The sequence below is a fragment of the Uloborus diversus genome, chromosome 6, assembly GCF_026930045.1.
Source record: "Uloborus diversus isolate 005 chromosome 6, Udiv.v.3.1, whole genome shotgun sequence".
In the NCBI taxonomy this organism is placed as follows: Eukaryota; Metazoa; Arthropoda; class Arachnida; order Araneae; family Uloboridae; genus Uloborus; species Uloborus diversus.
In genome coordinates this window covers 109,238,396-109,254,521 of record NC_072736.1, presented here as the reverse complement: position 1 = coordinate 109,254,521, position 16,126 = coordinate 109,238,396, and the positions used below count along the sequence as shown (strand labels likewise).

At 38.2% G+C, this 16,126-nt stretch overlaps 1 protein-coding gene across 1 annotated transcript in view; it reads left to right on the top strand.

The window, feature by feature from the left end:
- Positions 1-16,126, top strand: part of LOC129224079 (band 4.1-like protein 4) — a 173,097-nt gene that overhangs the window by 135,627 nt on the left and 21,344 nt on the right. The window contains exon 17 of the mRNA XM_054858480.1: positions 14,508-14,573. Coding sequence (XP_054714455.1) covers positions 14,508-14,573 — 66 coding nt within the window. The remainder of the gene's footprint in view (positions 1-14,507; positions 14,574-16,126) is intronic.

The following is a 16,126-nucleotide window of genomic DNA, read 5'->3' as shown; positions in this document are numbered from 1 at the left end:
GATGGATGTTTTCGGGACGACTCCACCTCTTGACCGCGGATACCTTTTCTGGATCGGTTTGTACACCTTCAGAAGAGATGATGTGACCAAGGTAGTTCACTTCCCGGCGGAACAAATTACATTTGGACGGGCTTAACTTCAGATTGGCTTCCTTAAGCTTTTGCAGCACCTTCCTAAGATTTGCCAGATGTTCTTCGAAACTGCGTCCCACGATGATGATATCGTCTAAATAGACCAGACAGGATTCGTAGGAAAGTCCTCTTAACACTGTCTCCATAAGACGCTCGAACGTAGCTGGTGCATTGCAGAGGCCGAAGGGCATCACTTTAAACTGCCACAAGCCTTGTCCAGTTGTAAACGCTGTCTTCTCTCGGTCATCAGGGTGTATTTCAACCTGCCAGTAGCCGCTCTTCAAGTCCAGGGTCGAAAACCACTTGTGTCCGGAAAGAGTGTCCAAGGTGTCGTCTATCCGTGGAAGAGGGTAGCTGTCTTTCTTGGTGATTTCATTCAGCCGTCGGTAATCGACACAAAATCTGGTGGAACCATCTTTCTTTCGGACCAAGACGATGGGAGAGGCCCAAGGACTGGATGAAGGTTCGATTACATCATTCTCCTTCATCTCTTTCAGGAGGGTCTCAACCTCTTCCTTCTTGGCGAACGGTAGTCGTCTTGGATGCTGTTTAATAGGGGGGTGTTCTCCAGTGTAGATCCTATGCTGCGTTAAATTCGTACGGCCAACATCCTCCGATGTAGATGAAAACAGATGCTTGAAGTCATCCACCAATTGTTCCGCAGCAGTTCTTTGATCTTTCGATAAGGGTGCACTCCCAATTAACTTCGATGTCAAGGACTCAGAAGACACAGTCTCGTGGGAATTGATTCTTCTAATGATGCAGTTTACTGGAGTACAAGTTGCCAGCACTTCACCTTTCCGGATATTCCTTGGCCTTTCACTCACGTTGACGACTCGCACAGGTATTACATCTTTAGAAAGGTCCACCAGCGTAGATGCTACCAGCACTCCTTTTGGGCTATTGCTTAAGTTGGGGTATTCAATGAGTCCAAATCGAAAACTATTGCTTTCTTCAATGGAGCCAGGTATTAATGATTCTGACCTTGAGGGAATCGATAAATCTGTTTGGGCTATTATTTGATGAGCGGATTTTACATCACTTTCTGCGGGGAAAACGGCTATGTCTTCTCTCATCGAGTGCAGCTCATTTGTCTTGAAGTCGAGGTTGAAGTCATACTTCTTTAAAAAGTCCAATCCGAGAATGAAGGGGTCTGTGATAGCAGCAACAAATGCCGTATGATGGTAAGTGGCATTTCCAAACACAATTTCTAAGTTTACTTTACCTTCAATCTCGATCTTGTCACCTGTCACAGTTTGGAGGGTAACGCAGGGCGGCGTCCATAGAATGTTGAGTCCAAATTGACGAGCCACATCTGTTCTAATGATTGTAACATTGGCTCCAGTGTCAATAATCAGTTCGCAGGGAAACCCGTTTACGTATGCGTAAACAAACAGTCCATTACTGCCGCCACTCGTCGATGAAATCTGGAAAACTTTAAGATGGGGCTCATTCCAATTTGGCGACCTCCGCCCCGCGAGATTGCCATGGCTTAGTTTTCCTTGACCTGGGAGGGAGAGGTGCTCTTCCCTCTGGTTTCTTGGCGAGCTTCACAGTTTCTTCGTAAGTGACCCTCGCCGCCACATTTCCAGCACTTAAGTGATTGTCCATTTTGGTACTTGGGAGCCGAAGTCCTTTTGAGGATTCCTGCAATTTCTTTTATTTGCTTTTCCAGTTCAGCAAAGCGTGACGAAACCGGATCAGGCTCATCAGTTTTCACGCCGCGGATTGAATGGCGATCCTTGCGGGTTGCTTGCTGGGCGGCCTCCAACTTCATCGCATACACAACAGCAGAACTCAGGTCTTTGACATCCGCCATCCGTAGAGCTTTCTGGATTTCCGGATCTCGAACCCCGTCGATGTAGTAGTTGAGTGCCAGGTTGTCTCGAACATCCGCAGGACAGTCGCAAAAAGCAAGATGAGACAGTCTCTCGACGTCCGCCGCTAGCTCTTGCAGGGTTTCCCCGGTTTTCTGGAAACGGGACTTCAACTGGAGTCGGCTGAAATCTTTCTGGCACTTCTCACCGAAACGAAGCTCCAACGCAGATGTGAGGGCGGCGAAATCCAGGCGCTGGCTGTCCGGAAGGGTCTGAAGAATGTCCGCTGCGTCACCTCTCAGGGATGCTGCAAGATGGCAGGCCTTGGTAGCAGAGTCCCATCCGTTCGCTTCCGCCACTATCATGAATTGGGTCTTGTATACCTGCCACGAACTTTTCCCATCAAATGTGGCCAGTTTAATGGACGGTCGAGCAACAGTTGTGGGAGCGCCAAACTGTACAGAACTGCTTTCCGCGGTCGCCAATCTCCGTTCCATATCTTTAATTATTTCTTCCTTAAATGAAGTAAATTTCTTGTCTTCTTCTTCCAACTTATTTTCCACATTGGCGATACGCTCTTCCACAGTATCAAATTTTTCTTCCAGAGCATCAACTTTATCTCCCATGGCGGTTAGTTGATTCTCCATCATGGTTTTCATCGACGTTAGGTCACTTTTTATTTCATCTTGACTTGTAGTAATTTTAGCAGTTAAATCACTATTTAACTGTTCTTGGTTAGTCGCCAATTCATTTTTCAATTGTTCTTGATTAGTCGCCAGTTCATTTTTCAATTGTACTTGATTTGCAGTCAATTCATTTTTTAATTGGTCCTGATTAGCCGCCATATCATTTTTTAATTGTTCTTGATTAGTCGCCAAACTTTCGGTCAAGTCACTTTTCACAGTATTAATTGCTTCCAGAAGTTGTTTTAATTGGTCATCCATTGCGCGAGTAATCACCATAAAAACAAAGTCTATAAATTCTAACAGTCTTTATGAAAAAAAATGTCCAAAGTCACACTTACTCCAAGAAAGTCCAGAAGAAGCCCCACGTTGGGCGCCAAATTGTAACGGATTCGGTGCGGCTTCCAACTTTCTCGAAAGGATGACACAGTTCTTGATTAAAAATACAGGAAATTTATTTACACTATGTACAGGAAAGAGCGTCAACAACTGCTAAATTAATCATCAGCAATTAAACCAGTATCACTCAACACCGTAAACTCAACGTTTACACACGTATTTACTTCCAAATACGAAAACAACACAGCGAAATGCCTCGCAATAAACAGAGCTAATACACTCTCAGAACAAATTCTCAATCGAAACTAAACTGTTTATCACGTGGGACGCCTTTATAAACATCGAAAGAAATCTCTCAAATATTCCACAACATTCTTTCGGCTTCCCGAAATGCGTAGACCGTTATCAAATTTTATCAATGAAAAGAAAAGGAAATAGGGGGTCGTATACTTTAGCGGAATGAAAAGGGGTTGTATATTCACTACGGGAAACTGTTTACAGGTTACGTTACTACAATAATTTCTATTTACAGGATTTGTAACAGTATTTTTTAAACTAAAATTTCAAAGAATTTGAGAGTAAGAGGACCGCTCTTCTTCCTCCGGCTCTTCTTTTATCATCATCGAATATCGTCTAAAAGATTCGCTTTTAGAACTTCAATTACAAAAAATTGCGGGACAAATTTTTGCTCTCAGCCTTCCCCCCCCCCCCTCCCCGTCCCCAAATGATTTATCTGCTGTACGCCACTGGTGTGGTGGGTGAAGCAACCCGCCGCTATCGTGTTTGAGAACCATGCTTTTTCTGTCGACAATCGCCGAAATAAACTCGCAAGACATTGCACCACCTGATTTCTCTTTATTCCGGTATGTGATCTAAAACTGGAAAACGTGGCTGATGTCCAAAATGCCATCTCCAGATATTTTGATCCAAAGCTATTTGATTCTCATCGATACGAGATTTAAAAAAAAAAAAAAATTATAATTATAACAAGGAAATTGTTCAAAAAAATAAAATAAATTTAAAAAAAAAATAAAATGAATTTAAAAAAATAAATAAAATAAATTTAAAAAAAAGATGTTTTTAGTAAAAAAAAAAGTGTTTAAGCTTGAAGGCGCAAGCGCGCATAAGCGGGAGGGCGCATCGGCCCGTGATGGGCCAACCGGCCAGTCCGCCCCTGTGTCCCCTTTCCCTGCTGCAAAAAATTACTTTTTTGTTCGATGAATAAATATGATGCTTCCAACACCACTTTGTTCGATTTTTGCCAAATACGAGCAGCAGTGATGTTATTTTAAGCCCAGTCACCTGTTTAGGTGTTCATCTCCATCTCGCTATCAAACATTTTAATGATATTTCCCGTTTAATGAAGGAAAAGAAGGGGGTGGGGGAGGAAAACTAGGAGATAAGAAACTAAATCATTCAAAATTAAAAGTAAAATTCAGTACATAAAGGTCTGAGTCTTTCTGACACATCGTTTCAATAATCACAAACCACTTTTGAATTTTTTTTTCTTTTATTTATTTATTTTTGTGACTCTTTCTGTTAAGGTAGTCACAAGAAAAGACACCAACTTTTAAGAAATCTCTTCAAAATCACAAATTGCTACTGAGGGTGCACGCACTTTGTTCTCTTTCGACATATAGATGGCAGCACTACAAAAAATACCTTTTCTGATTTCTCAAATTCTTGTTTTAATCACACCAATTTTTGTATTTTTGTAAGGTTTTTAAATTTTTAATTTGCATTAAAGTAGTCAACTGTTTTTCTTTATTTTCCCCGAGGTTTTTTCTATCTCATTTTTGTAAAAGATTCAAAATAATTTTTGAAAGCTCAAGAAGGTGGACAGTGTGAACAAATCGGGGCATCACAACTACGCAAGATTTATTTATTTCTCAAATGCCGGGTCAATTGACCATTAAGTAATTAGACTACGAGCTATCCCGACAAAACAGTTAAAATTAATTATTTCAGAGCAATCGTTCAGATGAGCAGCGTCCTTGATTTATCCTGAGTTAAACAGGGGTGCCCATCCCCCTAAGGGCAAGGGCACACTCCAACCCCTCAACATCGCGGAGATCCCCCAAAAAAATTAGAAAAATTCCCCTCAAAACACCCTTCCCCCCTAATAATTTCAATGGCGCAGTCTGCGCCCCCCCCCCCCCCCCCGTAGGTGGCGGCAGCGGCGTAGCGTAGGTTTCTGCCGTCCGGAGCAGGCACCAAATTTGCCGCCCCTTACATTGTCCTGCTATATGCCTCCCCCCCCCCCATACAAAAAAAACGACATGCTTAATATTTTACAGAACAAAAACAAGATTTTGTTATCTGAAACATGTTTTACATTGTAATATAATCTTACTTCGACAGGAAATGCTGTTGGTCGAAAACTTCTTATAAATATTTTTCAAAAATTATCGCATTATGAGAGATAATATTTTCCCTAGATAAAGACATTTAAAACATGATCTGAAACTGTGTATACTGGTAGTATTTCTCAAACCTTTTATTGAAAAGAAGAAGAAAAAAATATCATTATAAATTACCTGATCGATACATTTTCTTAATACTTGAAAAAAAAAATTTCTTCTTAACCTAAAATTTTAATTTTCTACTTTTTCATCAACAGAAATTCTTTAATAACACTATCAATATCAATTGTATTAGTCGTTTCTGTAAAATGTTGTTTAAAATGTCGTTTTTTTAAATGAACCCTTGTATCCAATGCAGGCCCAGTGCGGGGGGGGGGGGGAACGACCTTAACGGTCCCGAAGGTCGAAGAAAATGAAAAAAAAAGAAAAGAAAAAAACTGCACTAAGACTTATTAACGTTGCAAATATACACTGCTGGCCTCTGGGGAGAAGCTCCGCAGATTTAGTTGCAGGGGTCCAAAATTTAGAGATCCGGACCTGCAAATATGACCACTGTTTCCTCCTATTACCTACCCCGTTATGAAGTTCTGGAGATCGACCTCCTCCCCTCCCATTTTTTTTTCTAATCCAATATTTTTATTTGGATTGGGAGGGAGCATTATAATCGTTAACATTCTTCTGGGGGACTAGAGAAAAGGAAGGTTTAAAAAGATGAGCATTTGTAGCAAGGAAGGACCCTCAGGGTGGTACTCCCCCCCCCTAAAATATTTAAAAATTCATCAAAACGAACTGTTTTTTTATTTTTTTTTTCACAATTTGGTTTCGATTGTACTTTTTGATGTACAATCATTTACTTTTCGATGTAAAATCCAAGTATCGGCTTCACTTCTATGAGTCCCATATCCGAAAAAAAGTTCAGGTTGAAAAAATGTGCGTCACGGGACGCTCCGCAGAAGTGATAACTTTTATAGGATTAAATTACGTATTATCATTATTTAATCCTATGGAAGTAACAATTGTCTTATGGTCGCTATAATAAGCAACGAAATTTTTGCATTGTTTGTTATCTAAAAATCTTTCAAAGACTGCATCAAGTACAGTTCCGTGACTTGTAGTGGCTTCTTCTGGCTTATTAATCATTTGTAATTGTAATTTGATTGTAGAAACGATACTAAATTTTTAGTTCGATCAGAAGCAAAACTAACATTAAAATCTACGCTTAAAATTAAAGGCATTGTATAATAATCTTCATTAACTAAAGCAGAACCTATTGGTATATAATTTAAAAGCTGTTTATGAATAAATTGAATAATACTTGAAATACTTTTGTTTGGATATATATATATATATATATATATATATATATATGTTGGCAATAATAATTTGTTGCTTTGCTTCATTGAGACATTCCACTACACACATTTCACCAATATTGTTTTGTGTAGCTGTATTAAAGCTGGTAGCATTATTAACATGTAATCCTATATTTGCAGTGACAGTGTTTATGCAATCAAGATCATTCTGATAAACTGCTACGCTTCCTACTCTTATATTTTGACGCATTAATTGCACAATACGTTTAAAAGATGGAATAATTTTAGCATCATCATTTTCAAGCCATGTTTCACATGATAAAAGAATATTACAGCGTTGAGAGACCGAATCAATAAGATCGAGACTATGAGCATTAAGTTTTTGACAATTAATTGAAAAAAAGTAATATTCCTCTTAGTTAGATTTGTATTTAAAAAAATTTAGAAAAAAAAAAGGAAGAACCGATTTCAAAATTGCTCTAAATGAAATTTTTTTTTATTCTTTGATCACCATTCAGACTACTTTTAAACATAAGTTTTGATGTCGGCGCAAAAACGATAGATTAAATGACGCGTCGTTTTTAAATATTTCGTTTATTAGAAAAAACACTCAAACTTACGAAACATTTTAGATTTTACTCTGTGATGAACAAATTAAATGTTTATTTATTATTTTTGTTTTCTTGGCTGTCCCCAACCCCCGCATTGCGGAGTCTGCGGGGATGAAGTTCGTTTATAATATGTACACTTTATCACAGTTCAAAACCCTAAATGAAACGCGATATTTTTAGTACGACTAATAGCAAAAATGTTTGTGTTTTGAAAATAAATGTAAAGATTAAATTCTGTATTAAATATATATTGTTTACAATGTTATTGGTACTATATCGTAGTATTAAACTCACCTTTCGTTAGGAGATTGCGTAAAGTTGCGATGATCATCCATCTTCTGTTAGTTTCATTTCTTTTTCTACTATCACTTAAAGCTGACCCAAAGAGTAAAGAAACAAAATTTCCCCGGCCATGCGCGCTTCTGTCGTATGCGCAAATGAAAGGAATGCCAGACGAGAGTTGCGCCGTTACGCGCGTTACGTCATAAATCGGTTTACCCTCCCATAAGAAGTTATCACTTCAAAAAAAAAAAAAAAAAAAAACAAACTAAAAATAAATATAAATAAAGAAATGACTAAAATGAAATAAATATAAATTAGAAAATAATAATAAATCTTGAAGCACCGTATGTTGCATATAAGTCGCATCACAGATCTTCAGTCGCAAACTTTCCCGGATTAGGTATATTTATTGAAGTTACGATAACACTGAAGATTACGAATGAAATTAAGTGTGCCTATACTTAAGCATTAATATCTTCTTTATATAAATAAAACACAAAATCCAAATGTATATGTACGGGGTAAATTTAGAAACTACCGAACCGATTTCGTTAAAATTTTCAGTTTATTTAGGTTAGTGCTGGGAAAGTTTATAGACATTTTCGAAAAATTTTCGATGAATAGTTCTTTTTTTATTCAAAATTTACGCCTTGGAACCAAAAATAGATCTTTCTACCAGGGCCGGACTAGGTCCCCTAAAAGAGTGCTAACCTTGACTCTCACAGGGTGCAAAATAAATAAATAAAAAAGAAGACACAAAGGGGCACAAGTTCAAAGGGCCAAATAAAAATAAAATAAAACGTCGCACAGGTTTGAGGAAGCAAAAAGAAACATACGCACAGGTTCGAGGGGAGGGCACAAAAAAAAAAAAAAAAAAAAAAAGAAGAAGAAAGAAAGAAAAAAAAAAAAAAAACGAATTCGTTCAGGGTTAAGAGTGGAAAAAAAATGAAAAAAAAAAACGGAAGACGCATAGGTTTGAGTAAGCAAAAAACAAAAAACAAAAAAAAAATAAATAAATAAAATAAATAAAAATAATAATAAATAAATAAAATAAAACCGATGGCGCACATGTTCAAGGACGCAAAAAAAGAGAGAAGGCGCTCAGGTTTGAGGGAGCAAAAAGAAGCAGGCTCACAGGTTCGAAGGGAGTGCGCAAAAAAGGGGGGGGGAACGAAGGTGCACACGTTCGATGGCACAACTAAAGCTAAATGAAAAAAAAAAAAACAGTTCGAGGGCGGGGGAAAAAACCGCTTGCGCATAAGGTTTTTTAGTTCCGTCAAGGGAAACACATGGGAAAGACTGGCCTGCGGGCCGATGCGCTCTCAAACGTCCTCTGTGTGCCTTCGTTTTTTTTTTTTTTTTGTTTGGGCCTCCCTCAAACCTGTGCGACTTCGTTTACTTTATTTTTGGCGCCCTTGAACCTGCCTTCGTTTTTTCACGCCCTCAATCCTGTGCGCTTTTGTTTATTTTAGCACCTTTAAAACTTTTGTGCCCTTGAACCTCAGTTCTTTCGTGCCCTTTGGTACTTAAGGTTGGCGTCCTCTTGGGGGACCCAGTCCGCCCCTGCCTGCTTGTCGATCTTTGTGATTTCTAATCCTCTCCAACGAGATTGTCCTCTCTCTTCTCGTCTTTCTATGTCAGCGCCAGTGATAATGGTTCGCATGCATGTCAGTATCCAGTATTTCGTGCTCGTGCTTCAACGAAAAAAATTTCATGAGACAAGTTAGAACTGAAGAGTGAAAAAAAAAAGAACATTTTGATGTTGTTTAGTGATACATCCCTAGCAAGGCGCCATCTTAATAAAAAAATTAAAAAAAAAAAACCTTTTCGATGTTAATGTAGTGTTACAAAATTTGCTGCCCCTAGCAAAGTGCCGCCCGGGGCGAGTGCCCCCTTTGCCCCCCCCCCTACGCTACGCCACTGGAGGTGGGCACCCCTGAGTTAAATAAAGTACAGGTTGAAGAATCCATCAGGTGAAAACGAATCGTGTCCTATTAAAAGTCTGAAAGCAGATACAACAGCAAATCGAGGAGAATTTGGGACACAGTGGGACGTCTCGCACCAACTGTCAGTGTATCCAGTTTTCTTCAAAGCTTACCCTCAGCAACCTGGGAAGTAACCTCCTCGTGGTGCACCATGGATAACGCAAAATCTGCTACAGCGTCTGTCGCTCTCCTTGCGTAAAAAGACAACCCTTTACTCCCTGTTTTGTCTCTAATGGCATTGTGCTGCAAAATACGGATGTTTCCAGAGGCGGATTGGGTCCTCCAAGAGGGCACCGACCTTGACGACTTCCAAAGGGCGGGGAAAAAAAACAGTGTTGCACACTTTTAAAGACAAAAACAAAATTGAATTTAAAAAAAAAAGTTGGAAGGCGAGGAAAAAAACCAAGGCGCATACGCTCGAGGGCGCAAAAGAAAAACCGGAGGAGCTCAGATTTTTAGGGGGGAAACGATAATGCACAGGGGCAGTGGCGTAGCTAGGGAGGGGTGGAGGGGGCGGTCCGCCCCGGGCTGCACTTTTAGGTGGGCGGGAATTTCACACTTTTGACGCGAAAAAATTTAACGCGTTTTCCCAATAAAGAAATCATGCTTTTTATCTATTCTGGACTCAAAAAAAGGAAAAGTCTTTGAATTGTAAGATTTTAGTACGACTATGACAATAAAACTATTCTAATACAAAACATGTGATTTTCTTGAGGACCTTCGTTGATTTTTCTCTTCCTTTGTATGAAGTTACAGGTTGAAGGAGGTAGCAGTGTAAAGTCAAGGGACCATGTTTTTTTTCATTTCATTTTACTGTTACGGTTAACTATTACGGAGGAAACAATAAATTTCATAACTTTTCGTTATATGATGAAACTACCATAAGTAAGTTCCTAGGAAACCGCCGTATTAAAAAAAAAAAACACCTTTTTTAAAGGAAAGTGACAACAATAGTAAAAGGAGAGAAGTATCAAATGGTGGGCGATTTCTTGCTCATTTTCAGGATAGCATTATTTGTTTCAACAATTGCTTTGGTTGGTCATTGACAACAAAATTTTCACTAAGACAGAATGAGTTTTATGTTCATTTTTAAAAAAAAAAAATATTCATAACTCGAATAATTATTGCTTGTACTACTGTACTATATCAACTAATTCCTTTATACAATGAGTTTCACATTTAGTCATTCTTTTTAAGGAAAGGTTTATAGTTAGTAAAATGATCTCTAGGCAAACCCTTTCACATTTCGACCTCTATTAGTGAAAGGAATCATCCGAATTTGCTAATGTAGCAGTATCGGATGTAGGGAAGGGGAGAGGTATCGTCTTGCTCGAACCCTGGGTGGCAACTTCCGAGTTTGTCAACATTAGGTAAGTCGCTCAAGCACGGATACAAAAAGGAGCTAGCTCCCTTTGAGAAACCAAATTGACCCTAAATTTGCGTTTCTAAAACTTTAAATTAGGAAAATTTTCCCAACCTTTACGCTTCTTCCTACTGTCGCGAAGCTTAAAATGCATTTTCAGGACTTAAATTTTGAAAAAATTTCCGGAGGAGAGCCATTTACCATCCCATCCACCCTTAATTTGTCCAAACATAGCCTGAAACAGCTATCTGGAGAGGCTACATTTGCACCCCCGCCCCCCCCCCCCTCCCCCCTTTTAGTTGTCGAAAGTCTGCCAAAGATAGCTTTGAAATGTGTTTTGAGGCAGGAAAATTTCGACCGAAGACAGCTTAAAATTGCATTGTTAAACCTTCAATAAAAGTCACATTTTTCGGAAATTGCAACCGAATCTTCCTATTCTTTAACGTCACCGAACAGCTCAAAAGTGCAGTTTTAGGCCTTGAGTCTTGAGTTTCGAACCAAAGGATAACGCCCATCTCATTCCTTCACATCTCATCTTTTAGTCTAATATTGATTATTGAGTTTTTATAACTTCAATAACAACAAATTCATGAGGGCGGTCAAGCCCTGACCATTAGTGTATAAGATAGTCTGAAGTGTGTATTTAGGACACCAACTTCGACCTTAAAAATCCTCATCTTATCCAATGTCTCCAAAAATAGCACGGAATTACCTAACGTCATCACAGTTGGCTCCAAATTTCGTTTTTAGAAATTTCTGAGGAAAGACGGCAAATCCTTTTTTTCTCAGTGGTAAAGAGCTTAAAATGAGCAACAGTTTTTTTTTTTTCGAAAAAGATTTCGGGTGGGAAATCCCCCTCTGAACTCTCTCTCATAACGTTGTCCGACAAACAACGGCTAAAGGCGCGTTTTCAGGACGTCATTTTCAAAAAATTACAAGGAGAGATGGAAAAGCCATGCGACTTCCTAACATGATTGGAAACATTTGGCAACTTATGCCGTCAAGGATAGCCTACAATTGCGTTTTTGAAACTTCGTCATCGAAAAATTTCCAGAGAGCTCCTGAACATTCCCTATTCTCTTTAACGTCATCAAAGATAGACTAAAATTGATTTGGAAAATATCTCTGCAGAAAAATCCAGTGTTTGTTGGAGTTAGGAGAGACCCTTACACCACTAGATACAGCCTACATTTGCGTGTTTTTCAGTTTTGTTGAAAAGCTTTCCGGACAGCGCCCCCAAACCTTCACCAATATTCAAAGATAGCCTAAAATTGCTTTCTTAACACTTCAGTTTCGGAAATTTTTCTTGAGAAGTCTTGACCCCCTAACGTCACTAAAGAATGAAGAATGAATAAAACTAATTTTAATTTTGAAAAAAAAAAAAAAAAAACTGGAGGGAGCTCCAAGCATCTTTTCTATAAGCGTTACTAAAAATTGCTTAAAATTCCGAATTCCGACTTAACTTTTGGAATGTTTCGGTGGGGTTCTCTGAATTCCTTTTTTTTTCTTCTTCAAGAAAAATAACGGAAATAACAAATTAAAAAAAAAATACTAAGCACTTTTCATAACGCACTCAAAAGGACAAAATAAACTTTCTGGGTCAGAAAGGACAATTTAAGCATTCCTGTAGTTTCCGAAAATTCCAAAAAAAATGACAGCACAAACGAAGAAAAGTGCGGCTCAAGTCAAGTAGAGAAAGTTTTATCATTATCTAGCTTTCAATCATAAATTTGAGTGTTGAAACATGCATAATTTTCTTAATGGGAAAGTTCGGCTTGAAATGACTAGAGCGCACTTTTTGTCTGTGAAGTCTTTTTCTTGGAATAATTTAAAACTACTGGAATGCTTAAATTGTCCTTTCTGACCCAGAAAGGTTATTTTGTCCTTTTGAGTGCGTTATGAAAAGTGATTACTATTTTTTAAAAAACCTGTTATTTTTTTCCTTTTAGTGTAAATGTATTTCAGAAATAGAGTAATTTTACCATCACGAAACTTCACCTTATTTTTTCATTTAAATGCTTGGTACTTAAAGCGAAAAAAACTATATACGTGTCTAAAACTTTAAGCAGTTGGCACTAAAATTTAATCCTTGCTCCTCTCTAAGATTTATGCTTGCTAATTTCATCCTTGCTTCAGAGAAGTCTTGATTCAAAATTTTCATTATGATTGCTTTTAACATTACTGTTGAAGGCAACAAAATTTGTAACAATGGGTTTTATATTTAAATATTTAATGGGGAAATTACATGAAATTTGCTATTTTAAATCCTAACCGAAATAACAATTTTATTTCAGAATTTTAAATTTTTAGCGTTAAGATGTACCTTAACATTAAGCAAATCATTTAGTGAAATCCAGAAGTCTCTAAGTAATCTAGTTGCTGAAATATAAGCAAAACCAGGCCTCAGATTACTCCGGGACAATCAGGCCAAGTATAATAAAAGTGCTTAAAAAATAAGTTTGTTTTCTTGTTTATTAAAACCTTATTAAAATACTTTTTACTCTTTAATGTGCAACTATTTCGCATCATAAAGGGCGGCAAATTGAGCAACCGCCCCGGGCGGCAGAAAGTGTAGCTACGCCACTGCACAGGGGTTTGAGAGAGTTTTGAAAAAAAAAAAAAAAAGTTACATAGGTTTGAGGGCGCAAGAAAAAACAAAGAGGATACAAAAAGAAACACAGGCAGAGGCGAACTGTGTCCCGCAGGAGGTAGCCAACCTTGGTCTCCAGAGGGCACAAAAAAAAAGGTGCAAATAAAGGGGGGGGGGGAGAAAGAAAAAAGAAAAAAAAAACGATGGTACACAAGTTTACAATAAGTTTAAAGCAAAGAAAAAAAGCGAAGTGAAGTCCACAGTTTGTGAGCGAAAAAAAGAGGAAGTTGCACCAAAAATTAAAAAGGTAAGATAAATTTAAAATAATAAATCAGCCGCGGGGCCGATGGGCCGGCGGGCCAGTCCGCCCTTGAACACAGGCGCACAGGTTCGAAGGCGCAAAAGAAAATAAAAGAAGAAGAAAAAAAAACAAAGCGCACACGTTCGAGGGTACAAATGAGATATAATGAAAAAAAAGAGAGGGGTTCGAGGAAAGAAAAAAAAGAGTAAAAAACGAAATCACACATTGGTTTGCGTGAGCAAAAGAAAAAAAAACGAAAACTCTATGGTTTGAGAGCGTAAAAAAAAAAAAAGATGCACAGAGGGCTTTTGAGGGCGCGCAGGTGAGAGGGCGCAAGGGGCGGTCAAAGAATTGCGGGTCAAAGGAATCGAAATTATTCAGAATTAAATAGTGGAAACTCTCGTTTTTCTTTTTCCTTAAATGTGTTATGTCGTTTTATTTACTCAGTTTTATTTACTGTAAAAGCCTTTATTTTCGCGGAAATCCAGATACCGGTCATTTCGAGAGCTGAAGTTTATCAATTTTTATGTGAACAGAATCGAAAGTTGAGAAAAAAAAAATTCGTGAAGCTAAGTTTTCCTGATTACGACGGCCACGCGAAAATAAGTGCTTTTACAGTATTCATTTTTCAGTACTGAAATTTGTTAATACATAAAATAACTGCAGATTTAGATTGTAATTCAAAGTGTTATTAATATATTAATATAGGAACTACATTTATTAATATAGGAACCACAGTCGGGAAAGTGGAAGCGATTCTGATTCATATCACAAGAGCCGAAGAAGAAAGCATAGGTAAAGAAATGCATGCCATAAAACGTAAAAATGAAAACAAAGTCATTTGCTAATTTGTATTAAGTGATACGAAATAATTTACTAAACCACCATAATTTAAATTTAATCATATACAGGGCCGTTGAGGTAAATCCGGAAAATGGGACACAAGTATTAAACTCTTATAACGCAAACAAAAAGGATTAATTTTGTACACAACTTTGCAATATTATAGAAAATGTGTTATTAAAAGAAATTATTCTATATAGCCGCCGTTAGCTGCCACCACTCGCTCAAGACGTGACCGGAACCGACCGCATGCATGTTTCATCTCCTTCCTGTCCACGTTGGGCACCACCTCAGTAATGGCGGCTCTCAGCGCGTCCTTGGTATTATGAAATTTTGCGTTAACCTTTTCCTCAATTACGCCCCAAAAGTAGTAATCGAGAGGATTGCAGTCCGGGCTGGAGGGTGACCACAAGTCGGGTGTCCAGTGGTAGGGCACATTACTGTGAAGGCACGCTTGGATTTTTCTCGACTTGTGGGCTGGCGCTGAGTCCTGCTGGAAGACATAATCTCTTCCGGCGGCCACCATGTCCATCCAGGGCGTGACTACCGTTTCCAATACGTGAATGTATCCATCGGCGTTGATTCTGAGACCTTCTTCAAAGAAATGAGGTGGCATAACATCCCCTTCGCTGCTGATAACCCCAAGGACTATGACCGCTGTTGGAAATTTGGTGTGCATGACGGTGGGCACTTCTGAAGCATCCACTCAACTGACCTGAAAATAACACCTGAAGATAACCACTCAATAATCTCCTTTGGTGATTTACCGGCACGAAGGGAATCAAGGATCGCTGCTCTTCTGTCTTGTTCCCGGCTCATGTTGTTGCTTGTTGTAACGTGTCTATATGCGCGCGCCTCGTGACGATATGAACTACACATTAGATAACCTATTCGCAAATATGCACTCAACAACCGCTAGAGGGCAGTTAATAAACAAATTCCGGATTTACCTCAACGACCCTGTACATTATGTATATTTGTTCATTTTTTTGAAATCATTCATGGAGGCAATTGATCATGCCTTCAATAAATTAATCAGTCTATCATTTGTTCATCCAGTCACTTATTCCAGTCAATCAGTCGCTCATTTGTTCCCTCAATCAAGCATGAGACTTTTATTAATTCAGTCAATTAATTGCTCGATCGATAGTTGTTTGTAAGTTGATAGTTGTTCTTTCAATCAGTCAATCATTCATTCAATTTTTCAACCACTTATTCACTCAATCAACAAGTCACTTACTCAATCATTCACTCATTTCTTTCGTTCAATCACGTATTTAATTAATTTATGCATTCCTTTATTTATTTAATTATCCATCTATACACTAACTCTCTCATTCATTAATTTATTTATTTATCAATTCTTCACTTTCTTCAATCACTCATTCATACATTTACTAAGAATTCAATCAGAACTAAATTTAGTTACAATAGTCTAAGTTACTTTCAATTTGATTAAATTTATTCTAGTTACTTTTAATCTCATTGAACTCTGTCTCATTGAT